We start from the raw sequence: 13831 nt of genomic DNA, 5'->3' as shown, positions 1-13831 counted from the left end.
CTTGGATATTTGCCCCCCGCACAACAATGTTAAGGGGTTAGTAAAGGGAGGCTTATTGTGGTTTGTAGCTCGGATAGAAACGGGTTGTAGTTAGGGTAAGGATTTGAAATTAAAGAAGATGATAATATTTTTGACATTGTAGATTGTGTATTGAGTAAAATATGATATTCTTGGGAAAAGATGCATATAGTGAGGATTTGGAGTGTGAAAATACAACCACTCTAAGGATGGAGAGATGAGGGGAAAATAGAGTAATTCTATTGGCCCTCTCAACTCCGGCTCCTTGCCCTTCTCCAGCCCCTCATCTTTATTTTACCTATACAACTCCCCGTTCCCGTTTCTCTGTTACCACGTCGCCTCTCCTTAGCCCATTCTCGCACCCGTTTGCAAACTTTCTTTCTAAAGCTAGCGATCGCAATTAGCTCTCTCTCTCTCTCTTGTCATCGGATCGCCGGTGTAGGCTAGGGTTATGAATGGGTTTAAGGGGCTGCCAGGGAAGTCTGACGTCGGTTTTCTCTCTCCTCTATCTCTCTTTGCACGATAGAGAAACGCAGGGGAAAGATCGCTTTGTAATGGCCGATGTGAAGGGCTAGGTTGTTTGCGATGGCAAAGACAGTTGTTCATGGTGGTGGAAAGTCGCCGGTGGTTGTGATGGTAGCTGGGGAGGGTTGTGGTGTGGCTAGTGATAACAATTGAATAAATTGCTGGTGGGGGGAGAGAGAAAGGTTTGTAGCAGGAAAAGAGGTTGTCGATCAGGTAAGGAGGCTATGGGGGTTGTGATGGTGGCTGGGTGTCGATGATGGTGGCCGGAGGTGGAAAGCAAGCAACAAAACTGGTGGTAGGTGGTAGTGGTGCCGAAAGATAGGGTTTAAAATTATGTCCAAAATGGTAATTTGATAAATGGATATAAGTGTTATAAAAAAAAAATATGAAAATAGTGTATACTAAGAGGTTTGGTGGTTTGTAAATAGAGTTTCTCAAAAAAATATTGAGCTAGGTTTTTAACATGCCAAACTATTTTTTTGCCCTCTATTTTGCACATCAATTGTATCTAAATAAACCACCTTTTCTTTTGTATTTTTTATTTAATTTTTATTTTATTTAATTTTTATCTTTACTGACTTTTTTTAAAAATCATGTCAATTTTTTTATTTTTCTTTTGGATTTTTGTTTTTGTTTTTGTTTTTGTTTTTGTTTTTTTATCTTTATTGACTTTTTAAAAAAATTATGTCAAATTTTTTATTTTTATGGTCCATCTAGTAAAGACAAATCTAAAAAGTAGCATTTTTTAGAAAAATTCTTAAGAAAATTTTAAAAAGCCAAAATAAGCCCAAAAAAGTCACTATTTTTTGTTTATGGATTTTTTAAGAATTTTTTCAGAAAATTTAAAATTTTCAATTCTTGTTGAGTTAAATTTAAAAATCTAACTTTTTTTAAAAAAAATTATATATATAAAAAAATTCACTAAAGATGAAAATAAGCCAAAATAAAAGCCACCAAATAATCATAAATACCCACCAAAATGCCTCTCAAATACTTCATAAAATCTCTTATTATTTTCTCCCGTCATTTCCCCTAACCAAACAAAAAATAGGAGAACCCAATCGCTTCTTTGAGTACCCACTTCCCTTTCCTCTCCATTTTCATCATCCCTAAGGCCCCGTTTGTTTTAGGTCATAGGGAGAGTATTGAGACTAGTAATACCAAGGTATTACTAATGCCCTTGTTTGTTTGCAGAGATAGCCTTGGGACTATTAGTCCCTTGGTATTACTAATACCTTTGGAAGGGGGATTGGTAAGGAAGAGGTAGAGATGGTATTAGAAAATAGTGAGGGGATTAGAATTTTTTTTATTTTTTATATATTGGGATTTTTTTTAAATATAATGTTTAATTTTTTATATTTTTATATTTTTTTATTATTTTATATAAAAATAATTTAACAATTCCTTATTATTAATCCCCTCACTATCAATCCCCTCACTAACAATCCCCCACTATTAATCCCCTCACTATCAATCCCCTCCATTCTATCTCCCAAAACAAACGGGGCATAAGAGTTAATAGGATCACACTCCCACTCTCTTTGGCAAGATTTTATTATTTCTAAATTCTTATGTCTCTTATTTCAAAATATTCATAATAGTTAGATTACATGAGAATCTCAAGGTACGAGAATCTTAATTAAGACATGATTTAATGACTATAAAATTGTGTTTGAATCATGAATTTTAAAAAAAAAATTTAAGAAAAATGTTATAGACCCCAAACAAATTACCAAACCTTTTACATGGGTAATTTAGGGATTGTTTGGGGTGTCCTAAATAAGTGCACTTTTTATTTTTTTGGACTAAAAAATTGAGGAAGAAAATATAGATGTTTGGGTTAACTTTTTGACTTTTTATGAAAAAAATGTGTAATAAAAAATTGTAAAAATTGATTTGTAAGAGAAAATTATGATTAGGAGTTGTGCAGCCGTAATTGTTGACTTTTGGTGAATAGTGTTAACTTTTTAACTTTTTGAGTAACTTTTTGACTTTTTGACTTTTCCTGGACATGCCAAACTTGGAGAGGAGAAGATGCGATGTCCACTTGGAGATCAATATTTTGATGCTTTACCATTCTGTTATGGCCCTATTTGGAAAGTGGATCGAGGGTTTTTTTTTTTAAAAGGCTTTCACAACAAAACAAAATATGTTAAAATAGTTAATAATACAAAATATCACATCAAACTCATAATCATTTTATTTTTTTTTTCACAGACATCACATCCAATTATAAAAAAATCCAACCATATTTCCAAACACAAAAATTTTAACCTATAAAAATAACCAAAAACTAAAATAACCAACTTATCAGATATTGAATGAGGTGTCAATGAGTATGCCAATCATATTCTAAGTCCATTACCAATTGGACGATATTTCTGAAATTTTTTTTAAAAAAAAGAACACAAAAATATATTTTTAGATGATCAACAAATTAGTAGGGCTTATCCAACCTAAATATTTTTAATGAAATATCAAATTTCATGACAATCTTCACTAGTGTATCTACACACTTTTACACAATGGAATTGATCGACTTTCAGAGAAAAAAATAAATATCATCTAACAATCACGAGACTAAATATTTTATTTCATTAAGATATGAATTATTGTTCACATAAATAATAAGGATATGAACACCCAGCACAGAGATTTAGTGCACTCTGGTGTGATCTTTACTTATTTTGATTACTTGATCAATCACTACTTATAATTGAAGCTCATTTCCATCAAACAACATTTGTCCAAAGAATAATGACTTCATAAATATACTATAAGAACATATTTATATGTAGATATATTTAAATTAATGAGTGCTCATTTGGACCAAAAATGCGATTGTGGCAAGTTTTGTCACAAGGATAAGCACAATCGATCTTTTGGAAAGGGTTCCTCTCATAGTACCAATCACCAACTGCCTTTGCAATTGTCTGTAGAAAAAAAAAAAAACAAATTAGTTCAGAAAATAAATTTGATTTCCATTAAAAGAATAAAAATAGAAAAAAACAAAAGGGAATAATAAGTATGATAAAAGCAGTCTCTTACAATTCCACCGAGTTTTGGAGAGTCAGCCCTCATCCATGTCTCCTGCACTTCAGTTTGGCAGTGAGCATAGCAAGAGTTGATAAACAATCCTTTCGATGAAACGCCGCCTAGTCCTGTCAATGCACTTAAAAATGCCAACCTGAATGCTGAAAAACAAATGCCAAAAACAATGTTATTAATCAAATTTTCATAACCCTTTAAAAATATGGAGGAAAAAAAAAAAAAAGAAAAGGTTGAAGAGCTTAAAATAGTTACCATGCATGGTTTGTAGCTGATTAGATGAACACTTAGTTATATCAAGCTTGCAGCTATGCCAGAGGCCATGAGGATCAGCAACTCCTGGTGCCAAGATGTTCTTTATCTGAATAAACATAAAACAAATCAAGGAATTAGTAAAAACAAAAGCAAGCAATAAATCAATAAATCAGAAAAAAAATAACACAACTATATTTATTATTCTCTTTTGTTTTAGGCTACAACATTCTGCAGAACAAGAAGCTGTTCAAAAAGAAAAAATAAAAATATAAAAAGTTCATTGAAACCTTAATAAAATCAAAACATCTAACCAGTCTTTTCGTCGCATAGGCATATGTCTGCATGTGTGATGCGCACACACATACACAAAAAAGCCGAATAAAATAAAAAGATATGAATAAAAATACCCTTCATAGCATAAACAAATAGTTAAAATAATGACAATGAACCCGCCTTTCGACAACTAGTCTAACTGGACATAATCAATTTCACATTAACAAACAGTATATGTCGGATATGCATGACATGTGCCGAAACATCCAACTCATATTTTCAAATTTTGTTTCCCAAACAAATTCTCTGTTCTTATGAGAAATAACATAGGAATAGATTCATCAAACAGAACAACCAAAAACGGGTTAAGCTGGGAAAAAAAATTCAAATATTCTTAGTTTCACACTTCTATGATATAACAATCGCGTAAATTTGAGTATTTTGTTGATTTGTAGGGATGAGCTAACCTGCCATGAATCGTAGGCTGCGTTTACTAGAAAAAGTGGTGTTTGAATTTGCTGAGCCATGTTTTGGGGGAAAAAACACTGCAACATTGTTGAGATGTATTGGTACAATTGACAAGAAAATAGGGAATAAGGAACAAAACGATTCAGATACCAAACAACTCTTACCAAACCAGGTCTCATTTTTGAAGTGCACGATATGGGTAAATTTTTCGCTGATCCCTGAGTAGCCAAGTCAAAGAAATGTTAGGATCTGAGCTCACATCAGCAAAATGAAAACCACAAAAATTGTAATGGAAACATCATGTGAGATAGAGATTGAGAGAGGGTACATGTGTGGCGACTACGTCGTTGTAGAATGCTTCAATGTGTTGTGTTCCGGAAACATCCTTCCTGTTTACAGTACCATGGCGTTTTTAGTTACAGAATAAAATGAAAATTTATCAATTCTTGCATAATTCAGAAATATGATTGTGATTGTAAGTCGTATAGAAGAGCTTACATATTGATAAAATAGCCTGCGTCCGAAAGGCATTTTACTTTAGTACCGATGGGTAGGAGAGCTCGGAAGCTATCACAATGCAATATGGATGTTAAACCACCAGCTGAACAGCCTGAGATGATAGCCTGTTCTAACAGAGTTTTAGGAGTAATTAAGAACAATGATAATGATGATGAAGAGGGAGAAAGAGAGTATGCAACATAGATATGAACCACACATACATTTGCAGCATTCTTCATTCCTTTTGCTAATAGATCCTCAATAACAGCGACAAAAATCCTTGCACCTCTGAAGTGAAGATTAGTAGCCTGATGAAAGTAAAAATACAATCATAAATCCAACAAAATACAAATTTACAAGCGATGTAGGTACTAATCTCCTAATTTTGTTGTAATTGCTACTAATATAACTCACGGGATTGACTGCTTCGACATCGCCTGTAAATGATGACCCATCGCAGTACATAACCTTGATCCTATTCCAATTATAGAAGTCTGTGTATTGAAATAGAGTTAATTTTCTTAATTAGGAAAGACGCTCGAAAACCTGTGAAAGCTCAAAGGGAAAGAAATGAAATCCAGATCAATTGGGCATACCTGGATTAAACTTTTGCAGGTTGCTCAGAAGCCCAGAGAAAGCAAGCTGATTTGCCATTTGCTTAGATGAACCTAGACGAGTGTTCTTACGAGCAAGGCAAGTTGTAACATTGTTACACCATCCTCCTCCCTGAAAATACAAAGTAGACAATGTTCATTTTTTTTTTTTTTGGTAGGATGTTCTCTATAAAATCCATTAAAGATATTGCAATGAAACTCTCAAAGCAATCAGTAAAACCAAAAGACTAATACATCAAATGGGTTTTATATAAAAGCGTCAAATGCCTAACTAACTTACTCACAATGAACTGCCAAGGATAGTTATCTTAGCAATCAGGTGGGGTGGGGGAGGGAGCGAGAACAAATAGAAGTTTCTAAGATTATGAGCATGTATATATTTTATATATTAAATATCCTCAAAAATTACTTTTCTGTTCAGTTGTAATATGTGTTTAAATATGAATTATTATTGAAGTTTGATGTCAACAAATTGTTTTCATGAAGTATAAATAATATAATATAAACACAAAGTATTAGAATAAGTTTGAGTTATTTTTCTTTTGTTTATGTAACATTTGTATATTTCACAGCTTGTATTGAGAGAGATTTTCTTCTGGATGGGAGTTAGTTTCTTACTTGGGAGGACAAAATTATGTTTCCAAGTAAGAAATGTAACCCAAGTAAGTTTCTTAGTACTAAACATCAAAGCACTCAATTACATCATTGCAATTATTCAATTAGCCTTTCAAAAAAATCAAAATCAGTTCTCAATTCAATTTCCAATAAAACTGCAGAAAATTGGGTATCTTATATGATTTCACAATTCTTATTTTTCTTTTCAATCATCTTCTTAACAACAACACAAATCATTTTTGTATTGTAAAACAAAATGGTAAATGAAGGACCAACCTCAAAATGAACCAACCAATTGTTAATTCCTGCTCCAAACCCCTTATCAAGATGGTAAGCCGGGGGAGACCCATCCAAACAAACTGCACAATATCAGAATCCCAAACACATTATAGTCAAGATTGTAAAAAAGATTTTTTTTTTTTTTTTAAAAAAATTAATCTAAATTGGCTTATTATGAAGAAGATTTTAACCTGCTCCTTTTGCAACAGCATTCTGAACATAAGTTATGCCAACATAGAAGCCTTCTGTTTTGAGCAATATCAGTACACAAACTAGCATTTGCAACCATTGTCCTAATCTCCCATTGGCCATTATGCACCTCTGTTAAACATACCATACCATTGAAATTCTAAGAATTATATGTAAATAACAGAGAAACCCAAAAAAATTAATAATAATAATTAAATTAAATTAAATTACAAGGAATATATTGCGAAATTTGAAACCAAATAACCAATATACGCAAATAGATATATGGGTATTTTATGAAGAAACCATTTATTTTTCATTTAAGAGAGTGAACTGAGATTATATCAAATGAATTTAGATAGGATTCAAGTCCTGATATGGGATACCTGAAAACGGGAAGAGATAGAGAAAATATATTGTTTTATTGATAGAGAACAAAACCCAGATGACAAGCTTTGAAAACCCAAACCCAAACCCAGTATTGATAAAACAATAGTCTTCTACAGAAATGAGAAGTGGGCTTGAATTGAATTGATACACTAGTGTCAGTATATATATATATATATATATGAATTGTGTGGTGTGTTTGGTTTGGTTTGGTTTTATTTTTTTTATTAACCAAAAGTGAAGAGAAGAGCCGACCGACAAGAATTGGCTCGAAAGCCAGTAAAAAAACAGAGGCACCAAAAAGTTAAACCCAAAAAAAAGCTGCTGCAATGCGAGAAAGAGAATTTGCAGCACAGAAAATCTGCAATTAATGACTTACAGGTGGATAATAGTGATTACTGTTTTTTAAGGGGTTAAACTTTCAACTCCACTAGACAACAGATTTTTTTTTTATAAGAATTATTAAATGAAGGTATCTATGAGGCGATGTTTTCATAAACTCTTGTTTAGATTATGTTTTTGTAGGCTTTTACTGATAAAAAAAACCTTTGTTTAATCATAATTCTTATTAATAAGAAATCTCAACTATTTAATCCAGTTAACAGTTTAACAGTGGAGTAGTCAAATCTTATTTTTTATTATTATTATTTTGTTCAGTGGAATTAGGGGCATAGAATGTTTTAAATATATATTACATATATTTGAGATAAAAAAATATTTGCATTTATAATAACCAACATATTCATATCATATCTATAAATACAAACATATATGTTACATCTAGACATTTTGTGTTGAAATTTTTTGTATTCTTAGGTCTCATTTGTCAATTATACATTTTAATCAAAAAGTTAAAAAGTTGTTATAAGTTGTCACATTACTCTTTCTATTTTTCTGCTCATCTTTTCGTAAAAAATTAAAAAATTACTAAAATAACATTATCTCAAACGAGCTCTTAGACTTTTTCTATTTTGTTCTGTGTAGATAAAGAAAGTATAAATTATTTTAGAAAGTGACTTATAAAGTTAGCTTATTAACTTATTTAGGCCTCGTTTGGAAATAAGTTTTTTTAGTAACTTTTCGATTTTTTTGCTAAAATGTGATGTAAAAAAACTAGTATGTTTGAGATGATTTTTTAGTTTTTTACGAAAAGATGTGCAAAAAGTAGAAAGAAAAGAAAATCTTTGACTTTTTAGTATGAGTTATTGACTTTTTGATTTTTTTAATATTTTTTTGACTTTTTGACTAAAATGGACACTTGCCAAACGAGGCCTTAGATTGCATTATCTTTATATTTTTTTATATGTCTTTTTGTACTAAATTAAAAAATAAACTTATTTAGTACTTTCTACAATAACCCATAAGAATTTACGTACTAATCTAATGATTTATTAATATTTTTTCATCTTTTTTAAAAAAAAAAATTAGGTCCAATTAATTATTAGGTCTCTCTTATTGATTGGGTATATTGCCAATCTGAAATTTCTGAAAAACAAAATAATTACTTGTAAACATAGAAAGAGAGTGTGAGAGAAGAAAATTTATTCAACAAATCTGGTACATTTCGTCATCATTCTAATATAATGTGCTAAACTGATCAATTTTTTTTAAAAAAAAAAACTGATAGTTTTCTTTTTGATTAATAATTTGTTGGCAAAGTTTTTTTTTTAACAGATTTCATGCATTGTGATTTTTTTTTTTTAATGTATTATTTTCATTAGTCAATTACGCTGCTGATTTGATCCCAAAAAAACAAAAATTACACTGCTGATGTGGTAGTCTGAGTCCATGAATGCCTCGTGAGTGAGAGGAGAGAGAAGTTGCATAGGCTAGGATTGGTGGAAACGAGTCAAGATTTCCTTCTTGCATTTCTTACTTGTAGGGCTATTGGGCCTACTTTTAGGCCCAATTTTGATAATCAGAACCGTTCATATTTTAAAATTTGTTTAGTATATCATACCTGTAAAAAATTAAGTTGATCAGATATCAGAAAGCATGTGTTTAGAAAAATGTTTATTAAATTTTTAAAAATAATAGTTTTTAGTTTGATTTTTCCAAACACATACTTTTTGATATCTGATCAACTTGATTTTTTACAGGTATGATATACTAAACAACTCTTAAAATATGAACGGTTCGAATTATCAAAATTGGACTTAAAAGTAGGCCTAATGGCCCTGCTAGTAGGAAATGACGCAAGGAGGAGATCCTTGCTCGGTGGAAACACTTGGGAACACGTGGACGTCAGTGATTTGTTGAAATATTGGGACCCAGCAAAGGTCGTGCGCATCATGTGAATCTGTAGAAGCATGATTCCCCCACCTTTAAAAGTCATTTTCACCTTTATTGAAATTTAATTCTATAAAAAAATAAAAGTATAATAATTTAAGGGTTTTTTTTTTTATATTTTTTTATTATGGTAGCTCAGGTTAGCTTCCGTTCACTTTGACTAATTTTAAAATTCAGTCTACATAAATTGGACAAATTTTGAGATACTATTGATATTACTTTAAAAAAAATTTAACCAAACAAAAAATTACTGTAAAATAATTTTAGAAAAAATCACTCTAGTAGTTTTTAAAATTAAAACTCAAAAAAATTGAATATAATTTTATAATTAAGAGTCAGAAGAATTAAATATAATAATCAATGTTACATTTACTAAAAATTTTACTTTCCTTATATTATTAAAATAGCATTTATGTAGTATTTAATATGCTATTATTATAATAATAATAAATTAAGCATATTTGTGAATTTTTTTAAAATACTTTCATAAGTAGAATTAAATCCTTATTCGAATTAATACTATGATTATAGTGATGAATTTTCTAGTACAACAATAGAACCGTACCATACCAAAACAAAATCATTTTTTTACAGTTTAGCTCAATTTGATTCTAAATGTTTTAAAAAAAAATCTCAATTCACCATACATGGTTCTATTTTTATTTTTTTTATTTTTTCTCAAAAATAACCTAAATCCAGCAGGCCACGCACCTCTAGATAGGAGGACCCATGCATGGAACAAGAATAAAATAGCTTTCCATCCGTGTACCCAATTAATTAAGGCATTCATGGCTGAGTGTGCTTGGCCACCGACTCTCTTGCATTACATTGTGTCATTTGGGAAGTGGGTTGATTTTTTTGCTTTTTAATATTTTTGGTTATTTTAGTCTGGGTTAAAAAATTTGGTTTGGGAATGATTTTTTGATTTTTTGATTTTTTTTTGTGAGAGAAGAGTGTAATGATTCTGGGTTAGATATGATGTTTTGTTTGTTATGGTTAAAATAGCCTATTTTGTCTTTTGTGGCTAAAATAACCAAAAAAGCTTCCAACTCACCTTTCCAAACGGTGGCTAAAATAGTAAAAAGTTAGTTTTTTTATTTTTTGACTTTTTTGGTAATTTTTTTGGTAAAAAATTGAGTTATTTTGAGTAAAAAAATTGATTTTTTAAACTAAAAAAAGTTAAAAAATTAAAAAATTGATTTTTTACCATTGTTCCCAAAAGTGCCGTTGTTGCCAAACAAATGAATTTTTGGGCATGTGGTCCACTTTTATGAAAACAATTTAGATTCGTTTCGTTTCGTGGTGCTTTTGTTTTCCAATAAATACCAAATCATTAGAAAACAAAAAAAATAATAATAATAAAATATCAAATTATAATCATTATGGGGTGAAAAAATTTCCAATAGTTTCTACTTGACTTTTGCATACAAATCATGATAATGCATATTTTTCCTCCAATATGCCATTGAAAGGTGAAAGCAAAAGCGAAAGCATTTAAGTGGACACAGAGGCTCCGTGCCAAAATTGTCTATTTTAATTAATTTTTTAATTATTTATAAAAAATAAAAAGACTAATATAACAATTTATAATGATATCAACAACAAAATATCATGTTAATTTCATTTTTTTTAATGAATATTTTTAAAATTGTAAACATTTTTTTTTTACTTTTTTAGATGCACCTTACTTAGATATATCTAAAAAGTAAAATATTTGTAAAAAAAATATTTTAAAAAATTAATAAATATGCAAAAATATCAAAATATTCTGAATTTTCATATTTTTTTTGTATTTTTGGTATTTAGTGAATTTTTTTAAAAAAATTTACAAAAATTATACTTTTTAAGTGTATTTATGTTAGGTGTGTCTAAAAATTAAAAAAATTGCTTAAAATATTAAAAAAATTCAATAAAAACAAAAAAATATGAAAAATAAGAAAATATAATTTTTTGAAAAGTGTTTTCAAAGGACTAAAACCAAACAAAGTGAGATATTATTAGTGATTGTATTAAGAATACTATGTGAATATATGCCCACTAAATTGTAAGAAAAATAAGAGATGAGGTTGTCATATATATGTATATATATATTCCCTTGCTATTTAAAGAGTATTGTCCTATATTCTAAACATACTAGATAATTTTTCATATTGTTTAATGTACTTATTTTCAAATTTACACGTTTGATTATATTAATTTCAGCCCTATCTAAATAAAATTGGGCTAATTTAAGCAATACTCTTCAATTACACGTTTAATCATATTAATTTCAGCCCCATCTGAATAAAATTGTGCTAATTAAAGCAATACCCTTCAATTAAACAAAATGACTGTTAATATATGGGAAACTTGGATTAGTACAGTGATGGTATATACTTCCTCTATTTCAAAATAATAATTCTTTTGGAGGATCTAACTTAGGTAGTACAATTATTGCACTTTAAAAATATTAATTTTCTAAAATTATCCTTTGATGGTACATTTTTTTTTGAGAATATCAATTGTTATAATTGTACTTTTTGTGTTATTAATGAATTTAAAATAAGGGTAAAATAGAAAATTCACATTATTTTAGTTCTTGATTTTTTAAAAGGGACTAGTATTTTGGGATAATAAAAAATAGAAAAATGGACTAACATTTTGAGATGAAGGGAATAGTATATACCTACTTTTTCTTTTCTTTTTTTATCATTTAGGACAAGCCCATGACAGATCTGATTCTACATAATTATGCATGGGGATATAATCAGTTTGGTACAGTTGGAATTTAAGTAAAAAATTACAGCGAATCGATAATATCGACTTTATTATTTTGAACACCGATACAGACCGCTTCTCCTACCAAACCGCACCGAACCGAACCGAACCGAATCAATTGAAAACGGTTCGGTTTTGTGCGATTTAATCGGTTTAAAATTTTTCAAACTTGAGTCACTTTTAAATATAATCATTAATCTATATAAAAATATTAAATTAGTTATTTGTCTACCATTTCAAACATATCTAATCCATCCATTTAATACATAATTTTTGATTCCTAAATTAACAAAAATAAAAACAAAAATAAAATTAAAAACACTAAGGTTTCAAGAATAATGAGTTAGAGTTAAGATTATATATAGTATATATTACAAATAAAATATATGTTGAAGCGTTCAGTTTCGGTTTAAATCGATGCACAAGATGCTTAAATCGATATCGAACCGAAAATTGAAAAAATTCATATTTAAAAACCATACAGACCGATTTTTGTTAAAAAAAACATATCAAATATAACCGGTTTGGTCCGATTCAATCGGTTTGGTCAATTTTTTCAATTTTTTTTACATCTCTAATTACGTATTTTATGATTGATGACATAAAATTTTATGATAAAATTACACATTTTATAATAGAGTGCATATATACACCCTTAAAAGGAATGCTAACCATAATATTTCCTATTGCTATAACATGGGACCACATATCCCTATGCCAAAACTTGGTCCGAGAATTGTGATTTTAGTTACAAACTTTCAAAACCTAGTTAACCTTATGTATGGTAGAACAAAAAAAAGGTTAAATAAATTTTTCATTTCTCTCTCTTTCTCTTCTTCTTTCCTCTCTGTGTGTGTGTGTGTGAGAGAGAGAGAGAGAGAGAGAGAGAGAGAGTGTGTGTTGTGTTTTTTGGTTGATGCAAGAACTTTAATACAATTATTGTAAGGAGGGATAAAGCTTGAATGAAAGGGAGAATTTTTTTCAAGAAAAGTGAGAAGTTTTTTGAAATCTTCTTTAGCTTTGTTTGGTAGAATTGTGGGAAAGTGCTTATAACTTATGTCTTAACAATTTGTAACTTATAATTATGAATATAAGCTGATTTCTGACTTATAAATTAAGCTTCTCTTGCCCCACTCAAAGAATAAGTTGATTTTTGACTTACAAAAAGCTATAAGCTGCATTGTTAAGTTAAACCAAACACATCAAAATAACTTAAATTAAGCTGAAAGTTGAAATAAGCTAAAAAAAAGCTGTACCAAACAGGGCCTATGTCAAATGTGAAGATATTTGGTGGGAAAATTTAGGAGAAATTGAGGTATAATAAATACAACAATGGTCTATTTTGGAAAGATAGTAAAAAGTGATTTTTTTAGCTTTTTACTAAAATTTTTGACTTTTTTAAACAAATGATTTGAAAAGTTGGTAAAAAGTTACTTTTGGTTTTTTTGATTAATATTTATTTAAAATGTCAAATCACAATAAAATAACCAAACTATCCCTATTCAATTTAAAAGATTTACAAGTTCATTTATGTAGTATATTTTGATCCATAAGGGGTAGAATTGTAATTTCACCAATGACTAAAAACCAACTTCCCAAATAAAAAAAATACAAAA

General features: G+C 29.4%; 1 protein-coding gene across 1 annotated transcript; it reads right to left on the bottom strand.

Moving 5' to 3' along the window:
* Nucleotides 1-3104: 3104 nt before the first annotated feature.
* Nucleotides 3105-7522, bottom strand: LOC114303889 (pectin acetylesterase 8). Its single transcript, XM_028249039.2, has 13 exons — nucleotides 7169-7522; nucleotides 6785-6914; nucleotides 6591-6673; nucleotides 5682-5811; nucleotides 5500-5579; nucleotides 5307-5393; nucleotides 5086-5210; nucleotides 4916-4976; nucleotides 4752-4805; nucleotides 4587-4664; nucleotides 3847-3952; nucleotides 3592-3737; nucleotides 3105-3476 (listed from the first exon to the last, which is right to left on the bottom strand). Exons 2-13 carry the CDS (start codon nucleotides 6903-6905, stop codon nucleotides 3348-3350), a joined length of 1200 nt encoding a protein of 399 aa, XP_028104840.2. The 5' UTR covers nucleotides 6906-6914; nucleotides 7169-7522; the 3' UTR covers nucleotides 3105-3347.
* Nucleotides 7523-13831: the final 6309 nt, after the last annotated feature.

Source organism: Camellia sinensis, chromosome 11, assembly GCF_055761805.1.
Source record: "Camellia sinensis isolate YWXY chromosome 11, ASM5576180v1, whole genome shotgun sequence".
NCBI lineage: Eukaryota > Viridiplantae > Streptophyta > Magnoliopsida > Ericales > Theaceae > Camellia > Camellia sinensis.
This window is presented reverse-complemented; position numbering and strand designations above follow the sequence as displayed.

Bases quoted from the DNA above. Each gene is read 5' to 3' on its own strand.
- LOC114303889 (XM_028249039.2), bottom strand. From the start codon at position 6,905: ATGGCCAATGGGAGATTAGGACAATGGTTGCAAATGCTAGTTTGTGTA. The intron at 4,977-5,085 runs GTAAGCTCTTCT...TACTGTAAACAG, and splicing joins GCAGGCTATTTTATCAATAT to GAAGGATGTTTCCGGAACAC. The intron at 3,953-4,586 runs GTTAGCTCATCC...ATGTTTATTCAG, and splicing joins CAGCCTACGATTCATGGCAG to ATAAAGAACATCTTGGCACC.